Genomic DNA, 20,382 nt, shown 5'->3' on the forward strand with positions numbered 1-20,382 from the left:
GTGTGTGTGTGTGTGTGTGTGTGTGTGTGTGTGTGTGTGTGTGTGTGTTGTCTTTCAGACCCTTGTGAACCTGTGTAGCCGGTCACCATGTAAAAATAAAGGCACCTGCACTCAGAGAAAAGCAGAGTCCCAGTGTCTGTGTCCGCCTGGGTGGACTGGGGCTTATTGTGATGTGCCCAATGTCTCCTGTGAGGTGGCTGCGTCGCGCAGAAGTGAGTCCTGGCTTCTGGTGTGGGTGGTGCTGACTCTAGCAAGGGTCGTCAGTACGAAGAGTGTGCAGTGGGAAGGAAGAGTGGGAGGATGAGAAGCTAGAGAATCCTGGTAGAGATGGAGAAGGGGCAGCGTAAGAGGAAAGGGTACAAGTCAACAGGATGAAGGGAAGCGGAAATCCCCAGTGGTGAGGTTTCCAGAGCCATGTGTGCCTGTAGAAGAATCCCATGAACACCACCTCTGACAGGTTCTAGAGGGGAACCCTGTGACTTCCCCAAGCCAGCCATTCCATTTTTAGGTAATTTTAAGAATTGTTTCCAAGTTCTTTCTTAGATAAATCTGCTTGTCTCCAGATTCCACCCTTCACTCCTAATTCTGCCCTCTGAGGCCTGGCAGAATAATTTTAATTTCTCTTCAAACATCTAAAAAGAGCTTTCATGCCCCTGCTTAAGTCTTCTCTTCTCCCAGCTAAACATTGCACCTAATTCCTTCAGCTGACCTTAATGTGTCATGATCATGAGGCCCTTCACCAACCTGGGCACTTTTCTTTGGACATTCTCAGTATCCTTCCTAAAACCTGGTGCCCAACACTGAAAATATAGGTCATATAATATGTTAGCTTTCCCTCCTAGCTTTGTGTCATCTACAAATTCAGTGCATGCTCTTGTCTAACTTACTGATACAAAGACCTAAAGACCCAGGTCCCCAGGCAGGTCCTGGAGATCCTACGGTAGAGGCTTTCCAAGATAACTGCTCCTTGCATTCAATCATTCAGCCAGTATGGAATTCATTTAACTCTGCTGTCGTCTAACACACAGCTCTCCACCTTGCCTGAAAAAGTAGGCTCTTAGGTGTCCTTATTTATCATGAATTTTGCAAATTCTGCAGCTGTAGTGGTCACTAGAGAAAGAAATGTCGAGTCCAGAGTCTTCACTCCAGTCCTTTTCAAAGGTATTAATTTTGCTAAAATAAAAAAGTGACTGTGAAAAGCTGCTGAAGGGTAGAGGCTTTCCAAGATAACTGCTCCTTGCATTCAATCATTCAGCCAGTATGGAATCTATTTAACTCTGCTGTCGTCTAACACACAGCTCTCCACCTTACCCCCCGCCCCAAAATAGCATGAGATGCTTTGTCAAATCAGGTAAGGATAGGAACTAGATCTTTGATTTCATTGTTTGAGGAAAAACCCTCTACTAATGCAGGTCATCACCAGGTCTTCCTGACTCTGAGGCCAGCTTTCTATCTGGTATGCCATACTACCTCTCAGTTAATTGCTTTTTCCAAAGTCTGGGTGACTCAGATCCATTTGTTCCCCTCATCTGTGAGTCTGGTGACCTTCCCCCCACAAAAGAAAAATGGAATTAACCTGGCATGGGTTCTTGGCGAAACCATGGTGATTCTTTGTGATCACTGCTACCTTTTCCATACGTTTATAAACCATCCCTTTAATGACACATTCTATAATTTTACCACGAATAAGTTAGACTTACTGCTCTCAAGTTTGTAGACTTTACTCACTTTCCTTTTTTGAAAATCAGAATATTTGCCCTTTTCTAGTCCTACAGGACTTTTCCCACTCTCCATGGTCTTTCGGAAATCACTGACAGTGACTCACTCTGCAGTCACATCTGTCAGCTTTCTCAGTGGCCTTAGATGTAGCACATCACGTTCTATCACTTAAATCTTGGTTACTTATAAAAGCAGGAAAGAATTCATAATTAGGAAAAACCAAGTAGAAGTCAGATATTGAGTGAATCTGAAAATCTGCTGTATACTGTCTTCCAGCTGTTAGTGATCCCCTTTACCTAAAATGAAGCCTCTCTTCTCGCATCATAATTTTGTTACTTGAATTAGAGTTGTTTTTTGTCTTACTCCTGTCTACTAATGGAAAACGTGTCTTCATTCATCTTCATATGCGTTATGCATTGCACATTTTAGGCATTTAATAAATGTTTACCAAGTTAAATTGATTTGGACTTCTTGTTTTCCTCTTTTCATAGTGTTGTAAACTAGAAACAGTAAAGGTTGCATCTAATCTTCATTCCCCACATATTTTTCTTGATATCATTTTAAATGTTTTAGGATGGTGCGCTAGAAAGAGCCCTGGATTTGGAGTCAAAAGATACAGTTTCCATTCCCAACCATACCATTTACTAGTTGTGTGACCTTGGGCAAGTTACACCATCTTTGAGCCTGTCTCCTCATCTACAAAATGGAAATAATAAACATTCCTAATTTTGCACAATAGTAGGGTTGTTGAAATGAAACCTCCTTTTCAATCATATAGCAATATAGAAATGTAAGCAATGATAGAACCGTTTAACTCTTCTGACACCATCTCTAGTTTATGAAAATTCCAGACGTCAATAAAAACACAAATTTAAAATCTGTTTTTTCTCACCTAAATTGTCTGTTAGACTTTTCTGCTCTCACTGCCTTCCCCCCGCCATCTCCCCATGACCCTGGTGATGATGTTCAATACACTGTTTTACTTGAAATGAGAGTGAACTCTTCTATTTTCATGCTTTGTCTGTTTTTAGCATTAGATTAGATGGGTCTGAGAGGTAGGAACTGAAGATAAAATGGAATTTCTGGGTTGCTTTTGATCATTTGCTGTTTTTTGAGCTTACCCTTGCCTTGTGTCATGTGCTACTCTGTGATGCAATTCTGCTTCTCTGTTATTCCATAGAAGTGCCTGTTGATCGCCTGTGTCAACACTCTGGGACATGCATCGATGCTGGCAACACTCACCACTGCCAGTGCCCCCTGGGCTACACAGGCAGCTACTGTGAGGACCAGCTGGATGAATGTGCCTCCAATCCCTGCCAGCATGGAGCCACATGCAGAGATTATGTTGGAGGCTATAGATGTGAGGTGGGCAAGACACTAACTGTGCCCTCTGGTGGGCTGCCTTCTGGTCAGGGTCAGAGGTTTACTTTAATAGCAGATTTTTCTGTGTAAAATCAAGATAGAATTTAGCATAGTTTGTTTTTGACAAAATATATTGATTATTTGTTTTATTTATTCTAACTTCCCATGAATTACTAATAGTTACTAGACTGTAAAGTTCATTAGGATAGGAATTATGTCTTACCTAAACTTTGCATTTTTCCCACTGCCTAGAAAGATGCTCTACATAGTTTAAGTGCTTAGTTCTTAATGAATTGGATCAACTTCTGGAGGCCCCTCCATTGGTATCTAGAATCATCCTTTTTCTACTGAGTTACCTCCAATGCCAACATGATCCCAGAGAAGATACTACAATTTCATTCCAAACCCAAATCTCTACCTTTGGAGGAATTATATAAACCCCTGGGGTCTTCTTGGGTATTTCTGTGGGGACATCTTATGGCTAACCACTCCCACTAAAGAATGTCCATTACCTACCCCACCCCCATTTTTGGTTTGTATTTTCATAATATACAAACATTGATCATTATCCCTATCTCTTGGTTCTTTTCCTGCTACCTTCAGACATATCTAGGTTTCCCCCATCCTTTAAAAAAAAACAAAACAACCTTTACTAGGTCCTACCATTCCATTAGGTATCATTCAATATCTCTTTCCCTTTTTTCAGTCAAATTCTTTGAACAATTCTATTTACATTCATTGCCTCATTCATAAATTCTGGTTGAATGATTAAATTGCATCAGATTAAAAGCTCGGGCACTTGTTTCCTTCATTAACTTATCCATTTTTCAAGGATGTAGTCAAATACCAGCAGAGACTTGGACTGTTCTAAACAAACTGGAAAACAAAATAGGAAAGTCTGACAACCATGGATTGATGAAAGTGTACAGAGTTTCTCAGCTACTCTCTTAGTCTGTGCTCTAATGGTCCTATCACCCATGAGTGATCTTTTTTTTTTTTTTACCCCTGCCAACAGTGTGTACCAGGTTACCAAGGTGTCAACTGTGAATATGAGGTAGATGAATGCCAATACCAGCCATGTCAGAATGGAGGGACTTGCATTGACCTGGTGAACCATTTCAAGTGTTCCTGCCCACCAGGCACTCGAGGTATGTATGACATAGAATGGACATTTCTAGAGGGAGGGTAAACCCAGCCATTAAAGTCTACCCTATTCTCTCAGCTCTTAGGGAGCTCCATTGTGACTTTTAGAAACATCTTGTTTTTCGTTGACTTTAAGAAGTTGGGAAAGGAGACCTGTCCTAAATTCGCTTAACATAGAATGGAAAACTGTGTTAAATAATTAAAGAATTCTCTAAATTCCATATCGTAGTTAGCTTGGACCTAAGCATAAATGTTAATGGAAAGATGTGGGTTCTATGGATGCTTTCCTTTATTTGTTTGTTTATTTTATCTTGGGTCAGATCATACTCATCTTGAGAGTATTTTGAACTCTGCATGTTTTCACGAAGCACAAGAATAGTTGCTTGGATCAGCCTGTTACGAGAAGTATAGGAGAGCTTAGCAGTTTATTTGCTTGGGTGACAAAGAAAAACAGGTCAAGAACAATGTCGTGTACCCTGACTCAACCCTCTGAAGTAGTACATTTTGATCACCGTCCTCTTAGAAATGTCTTGTTTTGATTTTAGGAGCAGATTAAAACATGTCCATGTGCTCATCTGCCCTAATGTATGAGTCTAACAAGGAACGAGGTGACAGGAGAAATCTTAAGGAGTGGCATGATGGCTCCTGAAATATTTCCCTAAATCAAAGATTCTGAGTTGGAAGGGACATTAGGGGCCATCCATGCTGGCCTGTGTCTGCAACCATGCTCAGTGAGTGGTCATCCAGCCTTTATTTGAGGAACTCTGATGAGGAGAACCCACTGCTTCAGGAGGCATCCCATTCCACTTTTGGGTCCTTCTAATTGTGAGGGTGGTAGGAAGAAATGTTTGTCCTGATATTAAGTCTAAAATGACTTCTTTGCAACGTCCACCTACTTTTCCTGGTTTTACCTCCTTAGTCAAGAACAAATTTAACCCATTGTCTACATGCCTGTAGACATTTGAAGAGAATCATCATGTCCCTTCTAAGCCTTCTCTAGCCAGATATCTGCAACTAAAGATATCCACCTTCTTCAGCTGATCCTAGTATGCCTTGTTGCTATGGCCTCTGGATATTTTAGCCTTCATCTTCTGATGCCTTGTCAGAGTTCTTCTCCCAGGGCAAACCACAGTGCCCCAAGGGTATTCTGACCAGGCCAGAGGAAAGTGGGGCTGGCTGTCCCCTTCATGCAACGTGGAATTGAGTTCACTTTTTCTGACTGCCATATCATACTGTTGACTTATGTTGAGTTTGTACTTCATCAAAATTAACTGTTAGCTAGCAATGTCTCTGTCATCTTGTACTCAATGAAGTTGTTTTTTGAACCCAAGTGTAAAACTTTGTTTATTTTTATCGTGTCATCCTATTAGAATTGACCCATTGTTCTAGTCTAGTGGTTCTCAAATATTTTGACCTCTAGACCCTTTTACACTCTTAAAAATTACTTGGGTTATATTTATTGATATTTACCATATTAGAAATTAAAATATCTTAGCATTGTTATGAAAGTAAGTTTGATCCCCTAAAAGGGTCTCAGAGATTCCATGAGGTCTCTTGACCACACTTTGAGAACTGCCCTATCATCATCATCTTTCTGGATCCTGACTCTGGCATCCAGCATATGAACTATCCTCCTCAGCTTTGGGTTATCTGCAAATTTGACAAGCATCCTGTGTGTGTATGTGCATATATATACTATATATGCATATATATATTTGGATATTCATCCAAAACAATGATAAAAATGCTGAACAGCTTAGAGTTAAGTACATGTCTCATGGATACCACTCAAGACTGTCTTCCAGGTTAGCATCAACACATTCATGACTACTCTTGGGATCATGACATTTGAAAAGGGGGTGACTTGATCTGTGTAGGTCTAGAATCCAAGGGATAGCACTTCTTTGGAAACAGGTTTTGGTTCAGTTTAAGGAGGCTTTCTTATCTGAGCTGTTAACCTTGTGATGTAGAGAATTCTTAACCTTGGCTGTCCTATGGACTCTGTCATTTTTTGACCTTTCACTGCTTCTGTTTCTTTATCTTCAAAGAGGGATGATTATCCCTGCAGTGATCACATGCATATGGACTTAGAGCCATTAAGAATGAAGGTCTTCTCCAAAGATAAGGTGGTCTTATTCAAAGACCAGTTTCCAGTACAGGGGTTTTTTACATACAGGAGACTTTCAGTAAGCATTTATTGATAGCGAGGATAATGATGATGACAAAAGAAGGAGAACCCAGGTCTTTATATTTCCTTTCTCCCTAATCCCTGAGTGCCCTGGCATCTGGGGAGATTGAAACTCTTGTTCCCTCCAACTTATTTTGTCCAAGTGATTCATCTCTCTTCACCATTTAATTTCTAGAAGTGTGTTTGCTACTTTACCGCAATACTTATGTAACCACAAAAAAAAAAAATGCCTGTTTTGTGTAGCGTGGAAATGATTTTAATTGATCCTGACCTCCTCCAGGGGGTTTAAGCCTAGAGGAAGAGGTCATGGTACCTCTAGGTGGCCCTTGAGGAAATAGCTAGTAGCATACTGCCATCCCCTACTCCTGTCTTTCCTTCTCTCTCCCCTTTCTTGTTTCTTCTTCTTTCTTTCCAGTCCTTTCTCCCTCTGTTCTTGGGGCCTGCTTGTGGTTTAGTGGAAAGAGCAATGCATTGTGACTGAGGATACCCCCGTTTTTGTTCCTGACCTGCCATTTACTGGTGAGTCACTGAACCTCCTTACCTTCCTCCTCTGTAAATGCGGGGGCATTAGGCCTAGGTGATCTTGAAGGGCTCTTCAGACTCCCCAGTTCTTCATTCCGTTTTCCTCTCCTCCCTCTCCTTGTTCCTTTCTTCCTGGCTCTGCTTGGCCTTGCTCATAGATCCCATGAGAATTGCCTTTCCATAAAGTAGTGACGGATAGCCACAGCTAAGCAGGTCACTGATCCCTGACCTAAAAGATCCCCCTGGGTTGAGTTATGAGATCTTGAGAAGCTCTGAAAGAGTCTGAAGAAGAGCTGACCTTTTGCTCAGTTAAGTCGCCACGGTGACTCATGTTTCCTCTCTCTTCCAGGCCTACGGTGTGAAGAGAACATTGATGACTGTGCTCCCGATGCAGGGGGCCCTCACTGCCTCAATGGTGGGCAGTGTGTGGATAAGATCGGTGGCTACACCTGCCGTTGCCTTCCTGGCTTTGCTGGCGAGCGTTGTGAAGGGGATATCAATGAGTGCCTCTCCAATCCCTGCAACCCTGAAGGCAGCCTGGACTGTATCCAGCTCATCAACAACTACTCATGCATCTGCCGGAGTACCTTCACTGGTGAGCGGGCCCTGTGGGTCGCCCTCTTCACACGTGTTGAGTCCATCAAGCTCAGTAAGGCCTGGAGTAATGGCGGCTTGGACCTCCCTCTCAGAGAGACAGCTGGCCTCCTGCTTAGATGTTGTGGGAGGGACAAGCCTAGAACCCAAGTCCTGGCATTTTCCCCTTAGGTGACTTGGTCAACAGACTGTATGACAACCATCATCCATCTTTCATTACTTCTAGTCTTTTTGAAAGATAGTGTACACTCACCCACTCCCTTCTGAGCTCCCATAATCTGGCTTCCACCCCTACCACTCCACTGAAATAATTCTTTTTTTTTTCTCCTTCATTTAATATTTTATTTTCTCCAATTACATGTAAAAACTATTTTTAACATTCGTTTTTTAAAATTTTTGAGTTCCAAGTTCTCATCTTCCTCCCTTCCCTCTCCACTCATTGAGAAGGCAGGCACTTAAATATAGGTTATACATGTGTAGTCATGCAAAACATGAAATGAGTCTCTTGAAAGCTGAGAGATTATGTAGTCCAGCCCACACCTGAACAGAAATCCCTTTACAATGCCTCTGACAAGTGGGATGGAGGTGCCTCTTCTATTTAGGGCTATTTCTGATTGTTAGGAAGATTTTTCTTACATGACATGAGACTCTTCCTACTCTTCTGGCCCATCTTTCTTGGTCACCTTCCCTGGTTTCTCTCATTCCTTAAATGTCAGCTTTCCTTAAGGTTCTGTGTTTGGTCCTTCTTTTGCTAGTCTCTCTTTTTCATTTAAGTGATCTCATCCATTCTTGTGGCTTCAGCGATCATTTGTGTAGAGATGACCCCCCAAAGCTAGAGGAGGAGGAGGCGGTGATATGTAGTCCGGAAGACCTGGCTTCAAAGCCAGCCTTTGACACGTCCTACCCGTCGTCTACTAAACCTGCAGTGAAATCACTCAGAACCTCAGTTTCCTCATCTGTAACATGGGAATAATGCCTGTAGCACCTACCTCACAGTATCGTGCTGTGAGACCCAAATGAGATAGTAGATGTAAAGCACTTTGCCAACCCTAAAGCACAAATATCAACGTTAGCGTTATCATCATTGTTCTTAGTAGCTCTGAGAGGGAGGTTCAAGCCGCCATTACTCGTGAGCTCCAGACTGTGTTTTCAGCTGCCCACTGGTCATGTCTTTGTGGCATCTCAGATTCTACACATCTTAAAATTGAACTCATCCTCTTGTCCTCCAGATCTGATCATTTTTCTCTTGTGTTCCTCCTTCCTGTTAACAGTACTTTTATGAAACCTAGAAGTAAGTAATATTTGCCTCCTTTGGACCCCTGCTGCTGAATTTTGTAGATTCTTCTTGTGTAACATCTGTCTTGTCCTTTCCGTTCCCGCCGTCCCCTCCTCCACATTAATTCTCTTTCTCGTAGGTCTTTCATAGGAATTAGAAGAGGAGGCTCTTTCTCTGGTTTCCTCCTCCTCCGGGCTTTCCTGCCCCAATCTGTTCCACTCCAGCGTGGTTAGGGTATCTTTCAAAAGCGCAGGTCTGATAAAGTCCCTCTCCTACAAAGAAGTTTTCTATGCCTTCCCTTTGCCTATTAAATGAAGTGTGGATACTTTCTTACGGCATTTAAGGATCTCAGCCCGTTTCTCCACCCATATCTTCTACTGTTGCCTCCCATGTTCTTCAGGGAGTTTGCTTCAGGCAAACTGAATTCATCAGTATTCTGGGATCATACTGTATGCTCACCTGCCTCCACAGTCTTGTTTATCCTTTGCTCTGGCTGGAACATCCTTCCCCCAGATTTCCACCTCCATTCGAGGGCAACTGGTCAAGACAGCCAGCAGAGGGCAGCCTTGTCACATGGCATTGAATCGGTCGTTCAAATCCACAAAGCATTTAGGAAGCATTCCCTGTGTGTGTACAAAGATGGAAAATGACACAGTTCCTACCTTTGAGGAACCCATAGTATACTAAGGGACAGACAACATGTATTCACATAAGGGTGATACCAGGTAGAGTGTGTTACAGCTGTAGGAGAGATGCAGACAGAACTCTAGGAATATTTGAAGAGGAAAATCACTAGCCCTTCAAGGATAACCCAGGGTCAAGGAGAGAGGTCAAGGAAAGCTCTGTGGATTAGGTAAAGTTGGAGTAAGTAAGGGAAGGATTTCAACAAGGAAAGATGAGGATGGAGTGCACTCTGAGCATGGGAATGTCACTCATAAAAGCAAGAAACCATAGGCCAAGATCAGGAACAGCTCCTGGTCCACTTTTGCTACAAAGACAGTATGTGGGTAGTGGTGTCTAAAGGTAAATTGGAACTAGGTTATCGAGGATCTTACCTGCCAGGATTATTTTGGCAGGTGTGCTAAGGTGAGAGTTGTAGGTAGGAGACCAACTAAGAGTCGATTTACAATAGAATGGGTGATCGATATTCAGGTTATGAATGAACTAAGGTGGCCCCGGTGTTAGGGGAGAGAAGAGGACAGGTACAAGAGAGTGTTTTGAAATTGGTAGAATTGACAGGACTCAGTCCCTGATTTAATGTAGAGAAGGTAAAAGAACCAAAAATGACGCAGGTTGAGAGCTGGGGCAAGCGGGAGGAAGGCGATACCGTCAAAAGAAATAGGGGATCTTTAAGAATGGGTGGGTTTGGGGAGAGAAGCTGATGATTTGAATTTGGGATCATTTTAATTTGAGGTGTCAGTAACACATCCAGGTGAAGTTGTCCAAAAAGTAGTTGGTGATATGGAATTGGGTTCAGATGAGAGATTAAGAACCTTCCCTGTGGGAGTTAAATGTTCCCTTGTCAGAGTGTACAGGGAAATCTTGTTCAAGTACAGTTGCATTAAGTGATCCCTGATCTGTTTTTAATTGAGATTCTGGAATTATATTTCTCTTGGAAAGTGAGGGCCCAGTCGGGGGCCTCTGATCCAAACTCATCCTCTTTTTGGAGGGATGTAAATATCTTTTAGGCCCGTAGGATGTTAGTCAATATAGGAAGAGGCAAGTTACTAAATGATTCCCCGCAACTCAAGATTCAGTGACGTGTCGTCTTTGTTGGGCAGAGAGAACCATTCCTTCCTCCTTTTCCTTCCCCCTTTTCCCCCAGCCGTTACTCTTTGGTACCTGGCTTTGTGTTCCTTCCCTCTTCCTACAGCTTCATGAAGGTGGGGCTTCACATGCCTTCCTTCTCTTCCCCTCCTCTCTGCTCCCCAGCTCTGTAACCATTGCCCTACCCAGCCCTATCCCTGTAGATGTTGGGGCAGTTTGAAGTTACCCTTCGAAGCCCACTTTTTGCCGTACAGGCTGACATTGTGAGACACTCTTTGCCTTACAGGCCGACACTGTGAGACCTTCCTGGATGTCTGTCCCCAGATGCCGTGTCTGAATGGAGGCGTTTGTGCAGTTGCCAGCCACACACCCAGTGGCTTCATCTGCCATTGTCCTCCGGTAAGTGTGTGGTGACTTAGACTTCCCCTCCTGGCTCTTCCACTTGCTCTCCTCAGATGACATCACCTCAGATGAATTTCTGACACCATAAAATGAGTCTCCCTCTAGCACCTATGTTGTACTGGAGGAGATTTCTTGCCTCTGCTACAGGCCGTGGCCTCAGTAAAGTGGAGATTGTGGAGGACCAGCAAAGACCAGAGTCAGACCTACCAAATGAAGCTGAGCTTGAGTCACCTACAAGTGCTTGGGGCAGATGCTTAAGAAATTGCTGGGTATGGGGCAGCTAGGTGGTGCAGTGGATAGAACTCTGGCCTTGGAGTCAGGAGGACCTGACTTCAAATCCAGCCTCAGACACTTGATGCTTACTAGCCGTGTGACCCTGGGCAAGTTGCTTAACCCCGACTAGCTCACCAAAAAAGCAAAAAAAAAAAGAGAGAGAAAAAAGAAACTGCTGGGTATCCCAGAACTCTCAGGGTGATTTATTTCTCCTCTTAATAACTGCAGGTATTCACATAGTAATTAGAAATGGGAACCTGGATTGTGAATGGGGCCAGGGTTGGGGGGTGGGGGTGGTTGAGAGGATGTTGCATCGTTAACATAGCACCATAGGGCCCTTGACTTAGAGCTGGAAGGTTCCTTTGTGGATATTTAACCCAACTCCCTTATTTTATTGATGAGTAAACTGGGACCCAGAGCCCAAGCTCACACGGATGGTAAGTGGCTTGAATTCTAACCCAGAAGCAAATTCTCATAGTTGGAAGGGACCGCAGTGGCCAGCTGTTCTAGCCCATGCCCAAAAAAAAATATTCTTTATTTAATATTTCTTCCAAGTCATCAGTCCTGCAACTTTTGCTTGATCTCCAGGGAAGGGGAACCCACTACCTCCATCTCTACTTTGGCGCAGCTCTCGTTGGGAGGAATTTTTTTCCTTTCCAAGGCAGCACAGCTCCTGTTGCACAGTATGGTTGTCCTCGCGTCCCTTGAGGCTCACAGCCTTACCTTCCTCTAGGTTGGCATTGGGTCCTATGACTCTGTCTGTGGCATGGCCTTTTCAGCGGTAGCTGAAGGGCAAATGGCCTTGTTCCTTGAACAGTGGTTCTGGAGGCAGTCCTGCCCCAATTGGTGTGAGCAGGCTCTGCCTGTGTGGGAAAGGTCTATCAGGAAGAGATGGAGCTGTGGGCCTTGCTGTTCTCTTGGCCTTCATCTTCTGTTTCTCTCCAAAGGGCTTCTCAGGGGCAAGATGCCAGAGTACCTGTGGACACATGAAGTGTAAGAAAGGGGAGCAGTGTGTGCACACCACCTTGGGGCCGCGCTGCTTCTGCCCCCGGCCTGAGGACTGTGAGACGGGTTGTGCTAGCAGCCCGTGCCAGCATGGCGGCAGCTGCTCTCCTCAGAGGAAGCCGCCTTATTATACCTGCCAGTGCCCCTCGTCGTTCTGGGGTAGTCACTGTGAGTTCTCCACGGGCCCCACCAACAGCCCCCCGGCCACGTGCCTGAGCCAGCACTGTGTCGACAAGGCGCGGGATGGCATCTGTGACGAAGACTGCAACAGTCACGCCTGCCAGTGGGACGGGGGCGACTGTTCGCTCACCATGGAGGACCCCTGGGCCAACTGCTCCTCCCCGCTGCCTTGCTGGGATTACATCAACAATCAGTGTGACGAGCTGTGCAACACAGCTGAGTGCCTGTTCGACAACTTCGAATGCCAGGGCAGCAGCAAGACGTGCAAGTAAGGGCCCCGTGGGGGTCCCGGGAAGGCTCGCGGCAGCTCTGTCACTAACCCACGCCGGTCTGTCTCCCTTCTGCTCCTAACCGCTCCGGCTGCCTCTGCTTTGTAGACCTCCCCGCCGGGGCCAGGCCCCACCACACCACCCTCCCTTGCTGACAGAGGCCCAGGGAGGCTCATCCGTGTGCACCTTCACCCCCCTTCTCTCTCTGCCTCTGCCTGTCTCTGCCTTCTCCCTTGCTGCTCTCTTGACCTCCTGGGAGAGATAACTTTTGGAAGCGGTGTAACCCTGCTCCTAGGCGGCCTCCTACGCTAACCTGCCTGCGGGATGGATGGAAAGGTCTGTACTCCCCTCACCCACCCTTCCTCTCTGTCCCATTCACCCACCTCTGGTTCCTTCCATTGAAATCCATTAGGAGAGTCTAATCAGAACTAGACAAAAACTCACCGTGGCAACATAAAGGGATCCGTGGTGTGGAAAGAGCCGCACGCCACCCAAAACTATTTTGTTTCCCAAGCCCCACTAGCTGAGTTTTTTAACCTCCTAATTAATATTTAATTTAATAGTACTTATTTATTAATTAATAATTTAAATATTTGGTAATATTTCTCTCTTACTTCTAACCCAATCAATGGTTAGGCAACAAAGAATAGAAACCCTTTAATGCCACAGGTGTAAAAGATAGGGGGAACTTGCGGCCTTGAGGCCACATGTGGCCTTCTAGGTCTTCAGATGTGGCTTTTTGACTGAGTCCAAGTTTTACAGAATGAATCCTTTTATTAAGGAGATTTGTTCTGTGAAGTTTGGATTTAATCAAAAGGCCACACCTTGAGGACCTAGAAGGCCACACGTGGCCTCGAGGCCACAGGTTTCCGGAACCCTACTATACTCCTCAAAGTATTTCTAAAGCTACCACGTCTGATTTGATTTTTTAATAACTCCAGGGCTTTAGGTTAAAGCAGCTGATATCTTGCCAAGGAAGTAGACACACATGGGGGCAAGATGACCTGTTCCAAGGGACACAGCTACTTTGTGGCAGAAGTGAAAATCAGACCCTCTTGCCCTCCCATCCTTGACGCAGTGTTCTCCCCACCACATCTGGCAATGAATGCCTGACGTAGGCCTGGCAGTCTCCAAGAGCCTCTTGGTTCAGGGGCCAGTATCCACTGCACGTAATAGTCCTGGTGCCAGACATTACAAGGATTGTGACCTCCACCTGGTCCATCTCCATATCCATTTGGGGAAAAAATGATTACCAACCCTTGAGTGTTCAGAGTGATTATCTAAGCCTCATTTTCCCTCTCGTTCTCCCTTCCTACCTTTCGACTATTTTTTTACATTACTGTCCCATCCGAGAGCAATGGAAATAAAAGTTGGGGAAAGTCAAACCAACTGATTTTGGACTCCCTTTTTTTGGCTCTGCCCAACATCTTTTGGGGAAAGAGCTTGAGACTTGAAAATGAAATTGGAGGCTTATCTCAGGATTTGAATTACGCTACGGATGATGAGGAGTTGGCTTGCCTTTGAGGCAGAAGTAGCTAATGGCATGTAACACATGATGTTTACTCAAACAGGATTTAGATTAATGCCAAGAGTTCATCCATAGCATCCTGAGATAGGACCTGGGAGTTGAGACTTCACCATTCATTCGTTCATTCTTTTCATTTGACGTGTATTTATTGAATGTCTGTTCTGTGTGTAGCTCTGAGCTAGGCAATTTAAGCATACTGGGAGAAAAAAGTGTAAATTCTCCAGACTTATAGTGTCGTGGAGAAGGCAATACTGAGGAATCCTTTCAAAAGTAATATAAAACAGTATATTATTAAGTGCTGAAATGAAGATATTACCTCAATCAAAATGAATGGTATGGGACAAGAAGTGTTACGGGAGATGAAAAGAGGAAGCAATTAGCAGGAATTAGAGTAGTTAAGGGAGGCCATTAAACTTAAGCTAGCCCTCCAAGATGGGTAAGTGAACTGGTGGCAGTTTTGGTGGAAAGACAGACAGTTGTGTCCACTCCTAAGCCTTTCTCTTCTTTCTCTGTTCTCCCTGCCCTCCTCCTTCCTAGATATGACAAATACTGCGCTGACCACTTCAGTGATAACCACTGTGACCAAGGTTGTAACAGTGAGGAGTGTGACTGGGATGGGCTGGACTGTGCCACCGACCAGCCCGAGAACCTGGCTGAGGGCACCCTGGTCATTGTGGTGCTGCTGCCCCCTGAGCAGCTGCTCCAGGACGCCCACAGCTTCCTTCGGTCACTGGGCACTCTGCTTCACACCAACCTGCGCATCAAACGGGACTCTCAGGGGGCCCTCATGGTGTTCCCCTATTATGGTGAGAAGACGCCGGCAAACAGAAAGTCAACAGTGAGCCGGAGGTCCCTCCCTGATGAGCAGGAACGAGAAGTGGCGGGGTAGGCTGATTACTGAATCAAAGATAATTCATCATCATCATTAATATTAAAACATCTGTACACAGAGATCCATTCAAAGTGCAAATTTCAAACAAAACACATTTAACTCAGTCCATAAGATGACTATATATATATATATATGTATTGTTGTATCTAAAATAGACCATTTATCTAGAGCAGTATCTGCCATGTCTATTCAACAGATATAGAGTTTCCATGGAAGACTGAGTCATGGTTTTGTGGTGTGATTTGAGTACATAAGGACAGTCAGTTCATATCTCCCCTCACCACCACCCTCCCCTCCCAAGCTGTATAGGTGCCTAAAATTCCACTGGTAGTCCTTAACATTTTTTTTTATTCAGCTTTGCCCTCTCTAGGTACCCTTTAACACGAAAATGTCCTGAGAGTAGAGTAGCCCATTACCAGTCACACACCTTAGTCTGAATTAGTTTATCCAATGCTCTCTTTCATGACTACTAAGTGAAATCAGTACAGTAAGGGAATGAGGAAGGAGAAGTGTTTCAAGCATGGGGCAGGTTTGGAGAAGGGCACTCTAGTACCACTGAAATCCAATAGAAGATTGTTGAGGACAAAGACATAAAGGGCTGAGGTGCTAAAGACAAGCTTTCCCAGTTTTGGTCTAGGGCCAACAGGCTGGCCCTGCATCAGGGGACTCTAGAGGCAGGGGGCCAGTGCCTGAGCTTTTTCTAAAATAACACCCAGAAGTGAATAGAGTGGTGATGGGCCCACAGGAAACAGGGCATATTGATCCCTTTCTGATGTGATGACTGCCAGACTTTGGTCTCTTTCACTGAGCTCAGGCTAAGCGCTACTCTCATTCTCTCTATTCTATCTTATAGCTCCAAGGTATTCCTAGAAATTGACAACCGCCAGTGCGTCCAGGCTTCAGACCAGTGCTTCAAAAACACTGATGCTGCTGCAGCCTTTCTGGCCTCTCATGCCATCCAAGGCACACTCTCCTATCCTCTTGTATCTGTCTTGAGTGAGTGGCATGGGCATTGGCCGAAGGGAGAGGGGAGTGTGGAACGGGATGGGGCTGGAAGGGGAGGCTTATCACTGCAGAGGAGAAGGGAATATGCATACCTTGGAGTGTAGGTAGCCCCTTGATTTTTTTTCAAGAAAGGGACATAATGCTTGGGAAGTTGAAATGTACTAAGCAGGTGCTGGCTAAGAAATAAGAGTGGTAGATCAGTGGAATAGGTTAGGTACACAAGACACAGTAGTCAATAACTAGAGTAATCTATTGTTTGATAAACCCAAAGACTCCAGCTTCTAGGACAAGAACTCACTATTTGACAAAAACTGCTGGAAAAATTGGAAAACAGTGTGGCAGAAGCTAGGCAGAGACCAACATCTTACACTGAATACCAAGATAAGGTCAAAATTGGTACATGATTTAGACATAAAGGATGATACCATAAGCAAATTAGGACAGCAAGGAATAGTTTACCTTTCAGATCTATAGAGAAGGGAAGAATTTATGACCAAACAAAAGATAGAGAACATTATGAAATGCAAAATGGATAATTTTGGTTACATTAAATTTAAAAAGTTTTGCACAAACCCAATGCAACCAAGATTAGAAGGAAATCAGGAAACTAGGAAACAATTTTTACAGCCAGTGTCTCTGATAAAGGCCTCATTGAAAAATTTATTTATTTATTTGTTTGTTTTAGTTTTCAACATTCACTTTCATAAGATTTAGAGTTCTAAATTTTCTACCCCTCCATTTCCTGCCCCCTCCCCAAGACAGTGTGCAATCTGATATAGGCAATACATATGCATTCATATTAAACATATTTTCACATTAGTCATGTTGTAAAGAAGAATTAGAACCAATGGGAGAAACCATAAGAAAGAAGAAACAACAACAAAAAAAGAGATAGCAAATAGTATGCTTTCATTTGCATTGAGACTCCATAGTTCCTTCTCTGGACGTGGATAGCATTTTCTATCATGAGTCTTTGGGAGTTGTCTTAGATCCTTGCATTACTAAGAAGAGCCAAGTCTATCAAAGCTGGTCATCGCACAGTGTGGCTGTTACTGTGTACAATGTTCTCTTGGTTCTGTTCACTTCACTCAGCATCAGTTCACGTAAGTCTTTCCAGGTTTTTCTGAGGTCCTCCTGTTCATCATTTGTTATCGAACGACAGGATTCCATTACATTCACATACCACAACTTGTTCAGCCATTCCTCAATAGATGGGCAGACCTAGAAGTGGTATTGCTAGGCCAAAGGGTATCGTTTCTAAAATATTTAGAGAACTGAGCCAAATCTATAAGAATAAAGTCATTCCCCAAAGTGATCAAAGGATATGAAAGGCAGTTTTCAGATGAAGAAATTAAAGCTATCTATAGTCATATGAAAAAATGCTCTAAATCACTATTGATTAGAGAAATGCAGATCAAAACAACTCTGAGGTACCATATCACACCTATCAGGTTGGCTAACATGACAAACCAGGAAAATGATAAATGTTGGTGAAGATGTGGGAAAATTGGAATATTAACACACTGTTGGAGTTGTGAACTGATCTAACCATTCTGGAGAGCAATTTGGAACTATGCCTAAAGGGCTATAAAACTGTGCATACCACTTCTAGAGCTAGAGATCTCTTTGAGATCATAAAAAAGAGAAAAGGACCCACATGTACAAAAAAGTTTATAGCAGTGCTTTTTGTGGTGGCTAAGAATTGGAAATTGCAAGGATGCCTGTCAATTGGGGAATGGCTGAATAAGTTGTGGTATATGAATGTAATTGGAATACTGTTGCACTATAAGAAATGATGAATAAGCTGAGTTCAGAAAAACCTGGAAAGACTTACATGAACTGATGCTGAGTGAAGTGAGCAGAACCAGAATATTGTGCACAGTAACAGCAACATTGTGTGATCACCAACTTTGACCAACTTAGCTCTTCTCAGCAACACAATAATCTAAGACAATTCCAAAAGACTCGTGATGGAAAATGCTACCCACATCCAGAGAAAGAACTATGGAGTCTGAACGCAGATCGATGCATACTTTTTTCTTTTTCTTTCTTTCTCATGGTTTTTCCCTTTTTGTTCTGATTCTTCTTTCACGACATGATTGACGTGGAAATAGGTTTAATATGATTGTACATATATGTAGCCTATATCAGATTGCTTGCCATCTGAGGGAGGAGGGAGGGAGAAAAAAATTGGAAACTCAAAATCTTATGCAAGTAAATGTTGAAAACTATCTTTACATGTAATTGGAAAAAATAAAATACTATTGAGTGGGGGGTAGGGGGAGGTGCGGATTAAAAAAGAAATGTACCAAGCAGTTACCCTGGCTAATCTCTTGGGCCCACTGGGCTTTCAGGTGAGTCTTTGGATAGCAAGCCAACCCAGCTTCTCTACCTGCTGGCTGTGGCCTTCGTCATCCTCCTCTTGGTAATCCTCCTGGGGGTGATCATGGCAAAACGCAAGCGTAAGCACGGCTCTCTCTGGCTACCTGAAGGATTCATCTTACGTCGGGATTCCAACAACCATACACGGCGGGAGCCAGTTGGACAAGATGCTATGGGACTGAAGTAAGAGAGTTCGCCTCCTAACTTTTCATGGTGCCAAACAGTCATAAAAACCAAAAGCAGACCTTGTTAACTTTCCGTTAACTCACTAGATCACACTAACTAACTTTCAGTGCCCACTAGATCACACTAACTTGGCGATTCAGACTGCATTGTCCTTAAGCCACAGTCACTGTCCCGGTATGTTGAATCACTATAGATAAATCTGTAACACAACTTGCTCCATTTTTTTTCCCTTTCTTTAAAAACGACAACAAATCTTGTCCCGTTAGAAGCCTGTCAGTCCAAGTTTCAGAGGGTAACTTAATTGACTCCAGCACCAGTGAACATTGGGCAGATGATGGCGCCCCCCAGCCAAAGAGAAGCAAGGTAACACAGTCATGGCGTGGCAGCTACTCTCTTGTCCCGTCCTACCTAGACTTGTTGGGGTGCTCTGCTGCTACGCTAGCAAGGTGTTCTGGTGTGTGTGATGAGGGAGAGGGGAGGAAAAGGGTCTTCTCTTGGGTGTCCAGGCAGTGTCCTACTGAGGCCGTAGTGAGGGGCAAGAGCTCAGCTGTCGGACTTCAGTCCGACAGGATCCCCGGCTCCCGCATCCCCTCAGGCCACAAAGTTAAACCTGCTGGATGAATAGTCCCATCCTGCCTTTGTTTCCCAATAGTCTTCTTTTAAAAAGTAAAGGAAAAGTGCTAAGAAGCTTAGTTTGGATACTCTGTATCTTGAACCAAGGACCCAGAGAAGGTAGAGATAGAGGGTTGGGACTACTTCCAGAAAAGAAGAGGCTCTAAGCTACATATGGAGCGAGGCTGAATGGAGATGTAGGGGATTCCAAACCCTAGTTTCTTGCTTACGTTCACTAGCAGTGGGTGTCATTTCGTTCTCTCCAGGCTGAAGATCAGGCTTTACTTTCAGAAGAAGATGACCCAATAGACAGGCGCCAGTGGACACAGCAGCACCTCGAAGCTGCAGATATTAGGAGGACACCATCCCTGGCCCTCACCCCGCCTCAGGCCGAGCAAGAGGTGGATGTGCTGGATGTGAATGTCAGGGGACCAGGTTGGTGCCATCAGGTCTCTTGTTCTACCCCAGGCAATACTTCCTCTGAGTAATCCTCTCCCTGCTTCTGCTGTTCCCCCTTTGGAAACAACTATGGAAAATGCATAGAAGATGGCGTGGGCCGACATACACCGATCCAAGGAAGAGGAGACAGATGTCCATGACTTTAAATAGAGCATATTTAGATAGAAAAGAATCCCAACCTTGAAAGACATCCCAGGGACCTGAAGAATAGTGAGTGTTTGGTGGGGAAAGGGGGAAGAGAAAGGTACAGAGATAGGAACTAGCAAGTCTTAGAAATGAGTGGGATGAGTAAATTAAACCCAAAAAAAGAGGAAGCTAGTGTTTAAGTTGAGGTGATTCTGAGATCAATTGCGTCATGGTTGGATTTTTTTTTAATTCTGCGTATGAGTTATCTTACCATTAGTATTTAAAAGCTTGGATAGGGATGGCAGTTCCCTTGGACGAGACCATTTTGATTAGTAATTTCAGCTTTATCCATCCCATTGAAGAGCTTACAGGTTGAACAAGGGTGCATACTTCTATTCCTGTCATTTCCCAAGAAAGCACCCCAGAGAAAAGTAGTAGGCAAATGTTAAAACAGTGCTGATGATTGAGTGTGAGTGGTCCAGGGACTGTCTT

The 20,382-nt window shown here is 44.0% G+C and overlaps 1 protein-coding gene across 2 annotated transcripts in view; it reads left to right on the plus strand.

The window, feature by feature from the left end:
- NOTCH2 (notch receptor 2) overlaps positions 1-20,382 on the plus strand; it is a 184,660-nt gene that overhangs the window by 155,976 nt on the left and 8,302 nt on the right. For both annotated transcript variants that reach the window (XM_027866775.1, XM_027866776.1), the window contains exons 20-30: positions 59-212; positions 2,900-3,084; positions 4,097-4,229; positions 7,284-7,529; positions 10,858-10,970; positions 12,194-12,699; positions 14,766-15,113; positions 15,974-16,116; positions 18,480-18,690; positions 18,960-19,056; positions 19,572-19,740. In XM_027866775.1, the coding sequence (XP_027722576.1) occupies positions 59-212; positions 2,900-3,084; positions 4,097-4,229; positions 7,284-7,529; positions 10,858-10,970; positions 12,194-12,699; positions 14,766-15,113; positions 15,974-16,116; positions 18,480-18,690; positions 18,960-19,056; positions 19,572-19,740 (2,305 nt within the window). The remainder of the gene's footprint in view (positions 1-58; positions 213-2,899; positions 3,085-4,096; positions 4,230-7,283; positions 7,530-10,857; positions 10,971-12,193; positions 12,700-14,765; positions 15,114-15,973; positions 16,117-18,479; positions 18,691-18,959; positions 19,057-19,571; positions 19,741-20,382) is intronic.

The sequence above is a fragment of the Vombatus ursinus genome, unplaced genomic scaffold (genome assembly GCF_900497805.2).
Source record: "Vombatus ursinus unplaced genomic scaffold, bare-nosed wombat genome assembly UNPS02014782.1, whole genome shotgun sequence".
Taxonomy (NCBI): Eukaryota; Metazoa; Chordata; class Mammalia; order Diprotodontia; family Vombatidae; genus Vombatus; species Vombatus ursinus.